The sequence below is a fragment of the Miniopterus natalensis genome, chromosome X (assembly GCF_054644295.1).
Source record: "Miniopterus natalensis isolate mMinNat1 chromosome X, mMinNat1.hap1, whole genome shotgun sequence".
Lineage (NCBI taxonomy): Eukaryota > Metazoa > Chordata > Mammalia > Chiroptera > Miniopteridae > Miniopterus > Miniopterus natalensis.
Genome location: NC_142103.1, coordinates 47,462,772 through 47,478,525, shown reverse-complemented (window position 1 = coordinate 47,478,525; position 15,754 = coordinate 47,462,772). Strand labels below are relative to the sequence as shown.

The 15,754-nt window shown below is 34.5% G+C and overlaps 1 protein-coding gene across 5 annotated transcripts; it reads right to left on the bottom strand.

Moving 5' to 3' along the window:
• Positions 1 to 2,658: 2,658 nt before the first annotated feature.
• On the bottom strand, positions 2,659 to 10,572 carry HMGN5 (high mobility group nucleosome binding domain 5). Of its 5 annotated transcripts, XM_087829344.1 has the most exons (6): positions 10,411 to 10,570; positions 8,654 to 8,683; positions 8,064 to 8,093; positions 7,730 to 7,783; positions 5,323 to 5,454; positions 2,659 to 3,980 (listed from the first exon to the last, which is right to left on the bottom strand). In XM_087829344.1, exons 1-6 carry the CDS (start codon positions 10,423 to 10,425, stop codon positions 3,228 to 3,230), a joined length of 1,014 nt encoding a protein of 337 aa, XP_087685470.1. In that variant the 5' UTR covers positions 10,426 to 10,570; the 3' UTR covers positions 2,659 to 3,227. The 5 variants fall into 5 exon arrangements, with proteins under 5 accessions (XP_087685470.1, XP_087685472.1, XP_087685471.1 ...); XM_087829346.1 differs by lacking the exon at positions 7,730 to 7,783; XM_087829345.1 differs by lacking the exon at positions 8,654 to 8,683.
• Between the last annotated feature and the right edge of the window lie 5,182 nt (positions 10,573 to 15,754).

Here is a 15,754-nt window from a genome sequence, read left to right as displayed (position 1 = left end):
CACTCCTTCCTTTGCAAACTTACTACTTTTGAGCCTTTTAGAAGAAAAGTTATGTGAAGCAAAGTTTGGGTGTAAAGGGAAAGTAAGAACCAATTAAAATATCATAAATAAAATAATCTGAGACCTAAGGGATAAAGTTTACTTTGTATCATGGTGTGAAGGAATGATCCTTATGTAGTAGTATACCATGGCATTGCTATATGAATGCTTTATTATAGTGTTAAAATAATGTTGTAAGGTGAAGGTAACTACCTTCTTTATGTAAAGTTTAGAATTTCATATGAAAAGTTAAGATTACTCATTACCATGGTTGTGACTGTCACCTGGAATGTGTTTTTAAAGAGGAAACGAGGATCGTTACTTTTATTTTAGCTTTGACAATGAAGGGGATTAAGGTGCTCAAAAGAGCAGTTTCTGTATTTGAAGTTATGACAGTACATTTTCTGTGGTTGCAGAATATGGCTAGGAAGTGGGGGATCCAGGCAAGGTACCTAGAAGTTGAACCAACCCTTTCAGGTTGGTTTTGATTACTGTGGCATTGTAGCAAGTTTTGAAAGCAGGTATGAAACAGTGCAGTGCCTGCCAGCCCTAGGAAAGAGGTAGGGTCAGAGGTCTACGCTTTAAAAGCTGGATTTCTGAATTTGTGTATTTCCTTTTTTATTCTTAATACATGTGAAGCCTTTTAAATCCAGGAAATTAGACAAGAAAGTAAATAAAAATAAATAAATAAATAAATAAATAAATAAATAAATAAATAAATAATAAAAGCATTCAAACTGGAGATGACATAGTCTTATAAAAAGAAAACTGAAGAATCCACAAAATACCTATTAAATTTAATAACAGTTCAGTAAAATTGCAGGATGTAAGATCAGTAATCGAACATCAGTTGCATTTCTATACACTAGCAATGAACAACCTGAAATGGAGATCAATAAAACAATTCCATATATAGCATCAGAAAGAATAAAATACTTAAGAATAAAGTTAATCAAGAAAGTATAAGACTTACACACTAAGAACTACAAAATAGTGTTAAAGGAAATTAAAGAGACCCTAAATAAATGGAAGTACATCCCATGTTCATGGATTAGAGCACAATTTTGGTAATATGGCAATGTTCCCCAAATCTATATGTATATTTTTTGTGGTCCTTATCAAAACTCCAACTGACTTTTTTGTAGAAATACACAAGCTGATCCTAAATCTCATTTGGAAATGTCATCCTGAACAATCAGTTACAAAGTTGGAGAACATATACTTTCTGATGCTACAGTAATAAAAAGTGTGGTACTGGCATAGAAATAGACATATAGATCAAAAGTAAAGAATTAAGAGTCCAGAAATAAAACCATACATCTGTGGTCCATTGATTTTTAGAGTGCCAAGACTCTCCAATGGGGAAATAGTCTTTTCAAGAAATGGTGCTTGGACAAATGGATAGCCACCTGCAAATGAATGAAGTAGGACCCCTACTTCACAACATACACAGAATTTAACGCAAAAACATATCAAAGACCTAAATGTAAGAGATAAAACTATAAATAACACTCTATATGGGTGAACATCTTTGTGCCCTGGGGTTTGGTACCAAATTCTTTGATATGCCAATAGAAACACAAGCAACATAAGTAGATAAATGGGACTTAATCAAAATTTAAAACTTTGGTGCGTCAGACACAATAAAATGTGAAAAGAGAAAACATAAAGTGGGAGATAATTTTTGCAGATCATTATATCTGATAGGCTTATATCCAAAATATACACAATCTTACAATTTAATACCAAAAAGACAACCCAAGTAAAAATGGTCAAAGGCTTTGTTAGAAATTTCTCTGAAGATGTACAATTGGCCAAAGGCACAAGAGAAGATGCTCAACTTCATTAGAAAAATGTAACTCAAAATCACCATGTTGATCACCTCCAAGCCCCTACTAGTATGGCTACAATAAAAAGGCAGACAATAACAAGTTTTGACAGGGATGTGGGAAAATTTGAATCCTCATGTTTCTGGCAAAAATATACAATGCTAAAGCCACTTTGGATAATAGTCCGGAAGTTACTCATAAAGTTAAACATAGTATTTCTATATAAACCAGTGGTTCTACTCCTAGTACATACTCAGGAGAAATGAAAACAAATATGCACACAAAAACTTGCATATGAATGTTCATAGCAGCATTATTCATAATGACAAAATATGGAAACGACTAAAATGTCCATCAACAAACAACGTAGTAGTTTGGTAGAATATATTATTCAGCCATAAAAAAGAATGAAGTAATGATATATGCTACAACAGGGGTGAAACTGAAAACATGCTCAGTAAAAGAAGCCAGATATAAAATGGCACAAATTGTGATTCCATTTATATGAAATATCCAGAACAGGTAAATCCATAGAGACAGAAAATAAATTAGTGGTTGTCAGGGACCAGTGGGTGTGGAGTTGTCTGGAATCAGTGGTGATGGTTGTACAACATTGTGAATATACTAAAAATCACTGAATTGTACACTTTGAAAAGATTAAAATGCTGAATTTTATGTTGTTAATTTTATCTTAAGTGCAAAATTTTAATTTCATGAATATCACAATAGCAAAAAATCAAGCTTTATATTTCATTAACTATATTTTTGGATAGATAACAAACTACAATCATCTGTGAAGAAAATTTTTATTAAGATAAATCCAGTAAATTTTTGCATATACACATATAATCAGAACTGCCCTTCTGAAATAAACATTTGCATTTTTAAAAAAATGAAATTACAATTTCATTTTTCCCCAAACTAAAACTAAAGTCACATTTTGAAAAGATAATTCTAACTCCTTAGCATTACATGAAAATAGTTCACCTTCTTTATATAAGCAACCTAGAGAACCACACACTATTTTTCTTTTGAGATCTCTCCACTTTATGAAATTATCACATACAGAAGTAAAATTAAAATTAAAAGATTTAACACATAACTTACACAAAAAGAAATTTACTGACAAAGTTGAAAGCATGTTTTTTTTTCTATATATTCCACTATTAAAATCACAAAATTTATAAAGTTTTCATGTTAGGAAATTTGTGGCTAATGATCAGTATGAAGATATTCTGAAATTCAGTTAATGCTAAAGAAAAACCGTGTTTATAAAATATTTGATAAAAATATTTATCTCTATTAACATTACAGCATGAAGGTAGATATTACCAAATTATGAAACTACATAGGGCAGCTTTAAACAATACTCTGAGACTCTTCTTTTTTTCCATCTTCTTTTTCAACCTCTTCTTTTTCAGCTACTTTTTCAATTTCAGCCTTCTTTTCACTTTCCTTTCCACCTTTCCCATCTCCTTTTTCATTTTTCTCCTCTTTTCCTTCATCCTCTTTTTTATCTTCTCCTTTCTCTTTTCCATCTTTCTCCTCATTTCCACCTTCATCATCATTTCTATCTTCACCCTCTTTTCCATTTTCATTCTCTATTCCATCTTCATCATCTTTTTCATCTTCATCACCTTTTCCACCTTCACCATCTTTTTCATCTCCTTCCTCTTTTCTGTCTTCTCCTTGTTTTTTGCCTTCTCCTTTATCTTTTTCATTTTCAGATTCTTTGCCATCTTCTACTTTCCCCTTTCCATCTTCACCCTCTTTTTCATCTCCTTTCACTTTTTCATCTTCTTCCCCTTTGCCATCTCCTTTTCCTTTTCCATCCTCATCCTCTTTTTCATCTCCTTCCTCTTTTTGGTCTTCTTCCTTTTTTCCATCTTCTTCTTTCTTTTTCCCATCTTCATCCTCTTTTCCATATTTGTCTTCTCTTCCATCTTCTCTTTTCTCTTCTTCCTTGTTTTGGTCTTCACCATCTCCTTTCCAACCTCTTTTTTCATTTTTCTTTTCTTCTGATGCCACTGCTTTTTTCTTTTCTAATCCCTCTTCTTTAACATCTTCCATTTTTTCTTCTATTTCCTCAGGTTCTTTTTCAGGAGCTGATGCCTATATACGTAAGAGAAAAAAAATCATGATTGTATTTGTAAATTGGAATTGTTTCCCCTAAATATTTATAAAACATTATATTTTATGAAAATAATAACACTTCACTTACAAAAAAGTAATTTTCCTATGGAGAAGGCCTCCTAAATAGCACATTACAAGAAAAACATTCCAAGAAATAAGATTAAAATATCTCCACACAAACATACAAACAGAGGTTTGGCAAATAACTTCAGGAAAAATTGTCCAAAGAAATAATTTTCAGTAAAAATATGAACAAAAAGAGTAAACTTAGAAAAATGACATCTATATCAGCTATTCTCACTGAGTAGCATACATGTAAACAAAAATACATTCCTTAAAGAAATAATATGTTTTGTTTCTATAATGGTGAGATTTAGGTTTTTTGTAAAAGTTACTTGAAAAATCTTTTACCTTATATCATAAGATCACTTACAAAAATAGGTTCCCTATATGCACAGGTTTGGTTTACAGATTTGGCACTTTATTCCATTTTCAGTGTTTTACTCTATCTAAAAATGTGGTATGCATTAAATATGCAAATAAAGGCCTATTGGAAACATTTACATAATTTATTTTGCAAACTGCAAGGGAGCAAAAATCATGATCTTGGCAAAGGATTTACAAATTACTCATGTGCCGACAAAAGGAATAGAGAATTAGTCTGTATTTAATAAGAGTCGTTATATCACTAAATCAGGATCACTGGCATTGTTCTACTAACAGTAATGCCAAGCCACTGCTCCTACTACCCATACCTGTAAATCACACATTTAAATTCATTTTCCTCTTTTTCTTTATTTTTTCCTCAGATACCATTATACTACTTGTTATAGATTGAATGTTTGTGTTCTCCAAAATTCATATGATAAAATAGAATCTCCCATGTGTTGGTATTTGGAGGTAGGCCTTATGGGGAGGTGATTAGGTTATAAGGGTACGTTATAAACCCTCATCAGTGGAATTAGTGTCCTTATAAAAGAGTACCTCGAGAGCTCTCTGACCCTTTCTATCATGTGAGGACACAGAAAGAAGACTGACACCTAAAAATCAGGAAGCAGGTCCTCACCAGACACCAAAAATGCTGTTGCCTTGATCTTGAACTTCCCAGCCTCCAGACTGAGAAATAAATTTCTGTTGTTTATAAACCATCCAATTTGTGGTATTTGTTATAGTAGCCTGAAAAGATTAAGACACTATAGAACCACTACTCAATGAATGCATCTCCACTTTTTTGAAAAAACTACAAAGTAAATGAGATTTATTTCAGTCACACCTATTGCTAAACTTTCAAATGAACAAAACTGTTAATATTGTAAGATACCTCTATAATTTTGGCTTCTCCATTTTCAGCATTTTCATTGTATTCTTTAACAGCTTCTTCATGCTTGGTTTCAGCTATTGTTTGGGTATTCATATCTGCATTTTTTTCCATCATATCATCTTTTTTCATTTTCTGTCCAGCAACACACAATAATAAAAATAAATATACAATTTAACTGGTGTATTGATTAAATGGCCCAAGTTATTTTACCAGCTGTTGTAATAATTTATGAAAAAGTTTTAAAATACCCATATAAACTTTTTGCCAACACAATTATCACTAGATACATTCCGTTTCATTGTAAACTGATGCAGTATTAAAAGAGAGGGATTGGGGTGAAAAAAGATGAAGGGATTAAGAAGCAGAAAACATTAACAGGGTTGTAAAGTACAGCATAAAGAGTATAGTCAGCCCAGCCAGGCATGGCTCAGTGGTTGAGCGTCGACCTAGGATCCAGGCAATTGGGGTTCAATTTCCGGTCAGGGCACATGCCCGGGTTGCCGGCTGCAGCCGATCAATGACTCTCTCATCATTTATGTTCCTCTCTCTCCCTCTGACTCTCTCATCATTTATGTTTCTCTCTCTCCCTCTCTCCCTCTTCCTTCCTCTCTCTGAAATCAATAAAGATATATTTTTTAAAAAAGAATAAAAAATATAGTCAGTAATATTATAATAACTATGTACGGTGGGAGATGGGTACTAGACTTAATGGTGGGAATCATTTCATAAATTTTATAAATGTCTAACTACTAAGCTGTACACCTGAAACTAATATAATATAGATTGTCAACTATAATTGAAAAAAAAAAATAAATAAATAATAATTTTCTTCATATATATTAAAAAATGAATAATTTTCTTCTGATATACATCAAATAAATTTTCTTTTAGATGGGAAGCAACAAGTTAGAATGCTGAACAGTGGCCACTCAGGACCAACTGCCAGCATCAGTTTAGACTTTGATAAATTAACTCTCTTTGACTTGAGGGGCCAGTTTATCACTGTCATGTCTAATAATTAGAAACAAGGATTTGTTGATTACAAATCTTTTTTGGTAACAATTAAGAGACATACTAGAGAGATTATCAATTTAGATATATTTGAAAAAGATCACCTGGAGACATAGGTAACTCAATCTTTTTGTCTACATGTTTTTAGAATGACTTGAATCATAATTGCTTTACCAAGAAAGCTCTTTGCCTAAGTATTCATGTAGTAGAAAGTAATGCCACCTACCTCATAGGGATGTTATAAGGAGCAAATGATAAAATGTATGTGAAACTGTTTTAAAAACTGTAAAATACAATATAGATAAGTTTTATTCTATTTTAACATAGAAACTGAGAGCCAATGAGCACAAAGTATTTTAAAGTCCGTGATTATATAATATCTGTTTTATTCTAGCAATATCTCCTATTTTTAAGGGAAATAGTGTTTACTAATTTCATAAACTATAAATTGAGTAGCTAATTTTATACAATAGTCATCTTAAAATGTGAAATAGAGAGAAAAAAAAGAAACTTTCTCTCCTGTTGTCACTATTATTACTAAATCTTCACGTGCTTTAGTTTTAGCAATATCTTTTAATCAAGAATTTCAAAGAATTTTACAAATATGACTACCATACACTTTCTTCAACCACAAAACAATGGGATTACATGACTCTAATATTCTCATAGCTTTAAACTTTTATGATTTTAAGAATTTAACCAATCTTTAAATAATCATACCTCAATAAAGCAACTGACAAAGAAAATAAAATTGAATTTTATTCACACATTTACACATAAGTAAATATAAATAAAAGGGGAAAAGTGAACTTAATATTGAGGCTATTTCTGTTTCCAATGTCTTTAGCCACAACATCAGAGCATAGAAGCCTATATGAAATCAATAGTGTCCATTTAAAAATGATGTACATGAAAGCACATTGCAAACTGTGAAGTATTATCAAATGTTAGTTACTACCATAATTAAAAAGCATTACTTTGGTTACTATAGTTTACACCTTTTGTTTTTCCAGGAGTATGGGTATTGTATCTATATGATGTCAAAGGCATGTATGTACATTTTATGGGTCTACCTAACTAAAATTTTGTCCCTTCCTAATGAAAATGCCAAAACACAGTGGACAATCACAGAACATGAACAAATTGTTCCTACTCAAAGTGATTATATTGCCCTGGCCGGTGTTTCTCAGTGGTTAGAGCGTCAGCCCAGGCAGCCAAGGGTCACAGATTCGATTTCCAGTCAAGGGCACAAAGTGATAACATGCACCATATGGTATAATGTAATATATTATTAACTGAACAGAAAACAAAGAAAACAAAAGCTGTATGCTTTTCCAAAAAATTATTTCTGAAGAAAAGCAATTTTCTCTCAACATAGCATATTGAATGTTTTTACCCTTGGAGTTGATGTTCTTTTTGGCTTCAACTCTGGTATAATGGGCACAGGCATCTGCATCAAAAAAACACAAGTCATGGGCGGGGGACGACGACGACGAAAGAAATCAGAATTAAAGAAAGATCACTAACAATAAAATTCAACCTCTTAATTAAAATAAATGGGTATAGTTCAAACTGAACACTAGGGAAAAAATTCCTTAGCGTGAGAGTTTTTTCTTAAAACGTTAAAAATAAAAATAAGTCTTGTATTAAATATAGTATTGTCCAGGATTACCTGAATTTTAAAATTATATTTTACAATATACGGGCAGCTTTTTAAAAAGACTACTTACAGCAGACAGTCTGGCTGATCTTCTCTTTGGCTATGAGTGAAAAAAAATGATCAGTTAAGAGAATTATGGGTACACAAAATTAAAATTATTTATATTGCAGAGAAAATATTTAGTGTAACACTGCATAAATACTGTCATCTCAAAAGCAATTATGACGCTGATTATAAAATGTCATAGTAGAAATGTAAGTTTTGATTTCTCCCTCCTCTAGACTTCATCTAGCTAAGGAAAAAAAAACAACCCAAATTAAACTTCAATTGCTAGGCTGAATGAACACAATCACTAGTAACAAGGAGCATATATATTTATAAATGACAATATAGCCCTTTCTTGTAAACTGACAAAGCAATTCTTTTGCTTAAAAAGAAGCAGCTCCCTCCAGATCTTAACAAGCACAATAAGGTCCTAAATTCCAAGAAGTTTGGAGTTTTCAACACCTACTATATTTTTGAGGGAGCTCACTGACATACCATATGTACTCGTGTGGTAAAATATACTAACCAGAATCTATTTTTTTAGCTGCTTATGCGCCTCAAGTTTTAAAAAGGAGTATATATTTTTTGACAGATTCTAAAACTAAAGAAACTCACCTCCTGCCTCATATCACCTTGACCTGCAGCCTATACAGAGGAGAAAACCATACAGAAATAAGGTCATCGATAAAAACATGTAGATGAATAAATATTGCCTATGGATTACAGTTGCAACATAACCGCTTATGATTTTTTCCTGGATTTCTGCTCAAGTAGCTGAGTGTTATTTCCTAGTAGTATGTTACATACTGTTCTCTATTAATGTGTAAATGTGCACATGCAAATGCATTCACAAGACAAAAGTTTACACAAATGACAGTCAATTTCATCTTTTTGTGTACATTTAATTTCGTAAAAGACAAACATTTAAAAATGTAATATCCACTTGCTGTAGCCAGTGTTAAAGCCAAAAAAGTGTGGGGCAGCAGAATGAAGACGGAGCTTCATGTAATTTCCCTGTTTTGCTTTATGTTTGAGATAGAATTGTATTTATCTGAACCTATCTAACGACTCTGGACTATCCTCCCCTCCAAGTTCTGCACACAAGAACTACAACCCCCACAATGCTTTGGAGGGGGGCCTTCTTTGTTACAACGTCAATGCGTTATTCTGAGGAGCCAGCCGCATTTTTAAAACTTCCCGCCACTACCTGCTAGACAAGGTTGCTGTCAGCTCTGTAAAATAGCAAGACCCATTGCACAAGCCTAAAGAAGTGCAGCGGCGGGAATCTCAGAAAGGGGGATGGTAATTAGAAACCATAGCTTTCCGTGTTCGAGCAGCGCTCTAGTCTGGGAATTATCCAGCTATTGCACGATTCATAGCACAGCTCCAGAGCCCTGGGGAATTTCAATCTTATTCCTAGGCTATACAAACTGGGAAGGCAGATGGATAAATAGGAATAATATCAAAATAATCATAATGCCTTACATTAGGACAGTGTTTTACAATTTCATCAAGCATGAAACTGAGTTCGATTTCACTTCTAAGGGACCCTTCCTCCTAAAACAAACACGGAGAGTGAATTTCTTCCTGTCCAAGAGAGAAGCCACGAATTTTGAAGTGAAGATTTTCAAGAGACCTGTAGCCCTTGAGTAGCTCAGATCAATTCTGCATGTCCAAAGGGAACAAATGCATGCTATCCCAACATCAACAACAGTTTATCTGATGCAGTTCTCTTATCTTTCCACCTTTAGACACAGAGCTTGGAGAATCCCAGATCTCTCAGCCCTGAAGTTGCTAATTACAGTGGTGAATCTCTCCCTTCTCTAGGACAGTTTGAAGTCTGCGCCGCCTAACGGCAGAGGATTACCATTGCATAGCCATCTGGCATGACAAGAAGTGGAGGAGGGAAGGGGGAAAAAGGAAAAAGAAAACGGGGAAGAACAAAGGCAAATATGGGAGAAAGCCATGGCTTTCATACTCCCAAACGGGACGGTTCCCTGAGCAAAGCTTGAGGCTGAGGAGGAAACTGGTGCCTGGAAGTTATGGTTGGAAAAGTGTTCGCCAATAGGGTAAGCGGAGGAAGGGGGGTGGGGTAGGAAGCGACAGCACAGCGCTATGGCTGTTTGTAATTCAGCATGGAGACACTTCTTAAGCGATTCTTTCCTTTAAACAAAACAAGTCAAAAGTGAACTACTAGTTGCATGTGAGACCATTCTAAACCTTACACCGACCATTCTTTGCCCTTCCCTCCCTTTCCATTCAGCACATCACAAAATCGAACTAGAAGCCAAAATGCTTTAAAAAAATCTCTGCCAATTAGGAAATATGTATTTCGGTAGCTAATTCCCCGTATATCTTTCCATTTCACTTACCTTTCTTTTGGGCATTGTTGCAGCTCTCTACAGGAGATTTTAACAGTCAGCAGAAAAAGCCGAAAGCAGTCTCAGCTCGACCGCTCGGAGAGCAACTGAGTTTTCAATGAACTAATTGCAGCACGACCTGTTCTCGCCTCTCCCCCTCCCCCCCAAAAAAATCTCTCGTTATTGGCAACATTAAACACACCAAGACGCAACCGAACTACGTGAATGGTTAGCTGGAGTGGGAGCCAAATTGGAGTGACAGGCTGTCAAGCCAATAAGAAGAGATGATCAGCCCAGGGGGCGTGGTCCACGGACTTGCCCTGAGTTCCAAGCTGCCAGCTCCTACCGCTGGTGGGGTAGAGGGGCACTGGGACTTAAAAGACGCAAAGTTCTCAAGCGTAAAACCAGCGGGAAAGCCTGAGTTTATTGATCTTTTTTTTTTTTTTCTTTTATGTTGTAATGACAGGCGAAAGTCACTGCGCTTGCTTTCTCCACAGTCTCCAAAACTTCCACTTTTACTTCTTCCCGGGACGGGGGATGGGGGATGCTTTTGAGAACTGGTTGAGTATAGGCTCCAGTCTTTCCCTTCTAACTTTGGCAGGACGGTGGGTTCAATATAAGGATTGCCTCATAAGGATAAAGAGAAACATGAAGGGAGTGAAAAATGTATCAATATTGGAACACATTCATTCAACAAGTATGTATTTAGTATTATTTTGTGAGTTGGATTTTGTTTTTGCAGACTAGCCTAAGAAAACGCAAAACCTTGTGGCATGAAAAATTGCATTGTGTAGTTTCTGACTTGAAGATTTTTATATTTGTAGGATAGAGCAAACAGATGCACACATATTTATAAATTGAGGTTGCTTGTATCATGTAAGTTGTGCAAACTAAGTTCATTTTGCTCTGAATTGTAGGATAGATTGTTATATTATAGCAAATGCAGAGGTAGGAAAAGTTTGTTCTTATTCCGAGAACAGAATGCCTTGTCCGAAGTGAATTGAAACAAATAATTATGAGGAGCCTTGGGAGGTAAGACAGTTTGGAGGCAAAGCAAAATGTTGCAGGTCAGTGAGCTCTAAGATTCCTCTTAAGTTTGTCAGCAATTTTCTTTTTGGGTCGGTTTTTCTTCCATGCAATCTAACCTGTTGCAACTCTTATTTGTGTCTTATCAGAATGCAAAAATAGCCATGCATGCATAAGAAAATTTTCAGTTTGAAGCATTTCTTTAATTCCTGACCTCCACCCTCCATGTTCTTCTTCTCTACCATTAACCAGGGTGGTCTTTTGTACAAATCATCCTGCCATAAGCTCTTTGCCTTTGCTATGTTATTACTACTGACTGCAGTCCCATTCTCTTAAATCTTCACCTATCAAATGTTTACCAAACTGTTCAGGCCCAGTCAAATATCACCTCTTTGAAAAAAGCCTTCTTCAATCATTGTAGGCTTAAAGATTCTACTTTATCATTATACTATAAAATTTGGATTTTACCACTCATATCACACAAGAAAACTTTATATTTTCCACTACCTCCTTATAAAAATTCAGTCCTATAAATTCACATTTAATTGAAATTTTATATACTTAGTTCCTTTTGCCTAAATATTTTCTCAGCACATCACACTATATACCTCTTATAAAATTTCCTAACTTTAAAAACTATTTTCCTAAAAATATAAATTATTTCTTAATAAAGTTTTTTTTTACAATTGTCAAAGTGAGTCTTTTTATTGCTTCATTTTTTTTTCCCCTAAAATTACATTGGCTTATTTTTCTTTTTAGGTTATTTCTGATGACTGTGAAGGTTGATTGCCAGATAATTCTCTGCAGGACTCTCTAATTTCCACTGGGTATTAAATATGCCTACTACCACTCTGAAAATTTACAAGTTGTAGCATGTCCGTTTTAGCAACCATTGAGAAATGACACGGGATGATATCACAAATTATAGAGGAAAGACAACACCAGCATTAACGCGTTTGAGACAGAAAATATGTGTTTATTAGTAAAGAGATGATAGGCAGTTAGGATAAAAGAGGTCTTCAAATATTCTGTATAATCACAGTTAAAAAAGATATATGTATAATGATGCATTATTAAAAGTATTTCTATATACACTGCTTTGCATGCAATGGGATCTCAAAAATACTGAATGATTAATAATAAATAGCTTTAATTTTGGCCTCATTCATTACTATTATTATCCTTATTATATTACCAAAAAAAAAAAAGATATCAAAAAACTACTTACTATTGTTAACAAATAATTATGTAAGACTTCTAGCATATAATTAAAATACTGTGTTTTAAATATATAGGGATACCGTGAATTGTTAGTTGTTGTTTTTAGAGGGCAAAATAAATAGTAAGTCTACAGTGAGCCAAATACATCAATGTACTAATTTTTGAGCTTTGTTTAAGATTGATTTGAGGAATTTGCTTAGATTGATGACAGCACTTAGCTGAAACTGGAAAAACTACAATCCGAGGACCCAAAGCTTCCCATATTCTATGTTTATTCACAGCAGATCTGAGGTTAATAAAATACTGAATTAATGAGTGACCCCTGATATGAAGGATCTGAAAAATATGTTTCCAATGGTAAAAAGTAAATGGGGCTGCTTTCTAGGGGGAAAAATAATATAATAGAATTTTATATTTTTAACAGCAAAATTTTAACCTACTTTTAAAGTAATAATTGAAAAGAATCTTATTTTTAGGCTCTCAGACCTTAAAGGTTAGAGGAGACCATTAGGACTTGCCAAGTACTTGCCCATGTTTTCTTCTTTTTTTTTTACCAGAAGAGTTTTCAGAGATTTTCAGCTTCTAGTAGGTGTTCTCACTTTAGCTATAGATTTATGGTTCCTGTAATTTTACTAAATTCTATCTATTTAGCTTAATTTATGTTTTTGTTATGGTTAACATCTTTTTTTTGCATGAAATATAAGACTTCTGAAATCTTATTTTTTGTAATATTTTATCATCACCCTTATATAGAAGCATAGATATTAGTTCATAACATATAAACTACTAAGATTTAGATTGGGACACCTCTACAACTTATGTAAATATTATGGCACACTAACAGAATAGCATATTTAGTTTAAATCAGTTATATTCTGGCTTTTTATATTTTAATTTACTTTAATGCTCCAGGCTTCTTCTCTCTCCTTAAAAAGTGCATTAATACTGATTTCCTTATAGAAAGAATTTATTAAAAATAATTAAAAAGTTTATAAATGCCTCATGCTTCGCATATGAGACTAAAACTTATTTTCAAGAAAAGATGGGACAGATTTTTGGGGCAGTCCAACTGTCCCTCAATGAAAGTTTGATTAGAAACAATCACCTTTCAGTGAGAAAAGTGACATGTCAAATAGCTTGTGTGTCAGAAACCAGTATCTTCATTAATAAAAATACTCAACTTAGCAAATTGATACCATTTTAATCATAAGCTAAAACTAAATACTGGATTTTTAACATGCCCAAAGAGAAATAATTCTCTTAACTTTGCATCATGCTAGGGTTTTTTACCCTTTTTTCTATTTTTGGCTTTCATCCACTAACTTAGAACCTAATGTATCAGAATGTTTTATAATTATTTTATTTTATTGTAAATTACTTGAAACACATGGGCCTTTCTACTGAAGTCTGTTTAAATTTAGAAATATCTAAAGTGTGACAACAAAGTTAAAACTAGCTTTCTTCAAGCTTCAAACTGTAGATATGAATGCTGTAATGAAGTCATAGAACTGAAGTGGAATTTTTTTTTTTTTTTTGGTAAATTGGCAACCTGTGCTATTGTTATTATATTCCTCTAAGAGGATAAGTGAATAAACAGCTGTAAAACAGAAGGCATTCAGTCTGAAAATGCTTCAGAGTATATAGAAAAGGAAGAGGGCAGGTAGGAAGAGAAAAAAGATCTACTGAAGAAGAATCATTAAGAAATTATCTCTTAAGGGTAATTTTTAGGAGATGGTTGAGTAGGTAAAACACTATGCTCACCTCCTCCTGTGACCAAATAAAATTACAACTAAATTATAGAAAAGTCACACTTGAGAACCACCTGAGGACTAGTTGAAGACCTATAAATAAGGATATGAAGAAGCCACGTTGAGACTGGTAGGAGGAGCAGAGATGCAGAATTGGCTGGCCCCACACTCATGTGTGATAATTAAGAAACAGGAGGGATATCTTGCCTGTAGAATTTCTCCTTGAGGAGTGAGAGGTCCCAGCCCCACACCAGGATCCTCAGCCCAGAGCACAAGTCTGGAATCCCAGGCTTCCTCTTATAAGGCTCTCACACAGGCTTGCTCTCTCACAAACACTCTCCACAAGCTTCAGTAAAAGAACATCAGCTGAAAAAGCACCAAGGTCATACAGGGAGGAACTGAATTGTCTGGCTTCAGGGCAGGGGCTCGGGGTAGCTCTCTTTGGGAGGTGCCATTATTCCTTTGCTGAACCCTCCCCTTGCAGGCACAAGTGGGCACCATATCTGAATCTCCATCAACCTGGCTAACACTTTTCACCCAGCCCTAGTGATTCTCTAAGACGTTGCCACAGCCAATCCACATAAGAGCAAACCTCTTTCAACAGCTAATCCTTCCAAGTGACCAGGCAGTTTTGGCACATGCTTGGGACTTTCCTAAAATCTCTCAAAGGTTCACAAAACCAACCAACCAACAGCTGGTCACAGTGTGTCCTTTAACTCTTTTTTCTTAAATGTATTTTTACTGTTGAAAGTATTACAAATGTCCCCTTTCCCTCCCATTGATCCCCGTTAAACCCCTCAACCCAGACTTCCACCACACTATTGTCTGTGTCCATAGGTTATGCATATATGCATATAAGTTCTTAAGTTAATCTCTCGCCGCCCACCCACCCACCCCTGCCTGCTCTCTGATATTCGTCAGCCTGCTCCATGCTTCCATGTCTCTGGACCTATTTTGTTCATTGGCTTATTTAGTTCGTTAGATTCCACATATAAAGTAAGATCATGTGTAGCCCGGCCGGGCATGGCTCAGCGGTTGAGCTTCGACCTGGGATCCAGGCGATCAGGGCTCGATTCCTGGTCAAGGCACATGCCCGGGTTGCAGGCTCGATCAATGACTCTCTCATCATTGATGTTTCTTTCTCTCTCTCCCTCTCTTTTCCTCTCTCTGAAATCAATAAAGATATATTTAAAAAATAAAAGTATATAAAAAATATTAAAAAAAAAAAAAGATCATGTGATACTTGTCTTTCTCTGACTGGGTTATTCCATTAAGCATAGTACTCTCCAAGTCCCACCATGTTGTCTTAAAAGGTAAGGGATCCTTAGTGTTTAAAACTGCATAGTATTCCATGGTGTAAA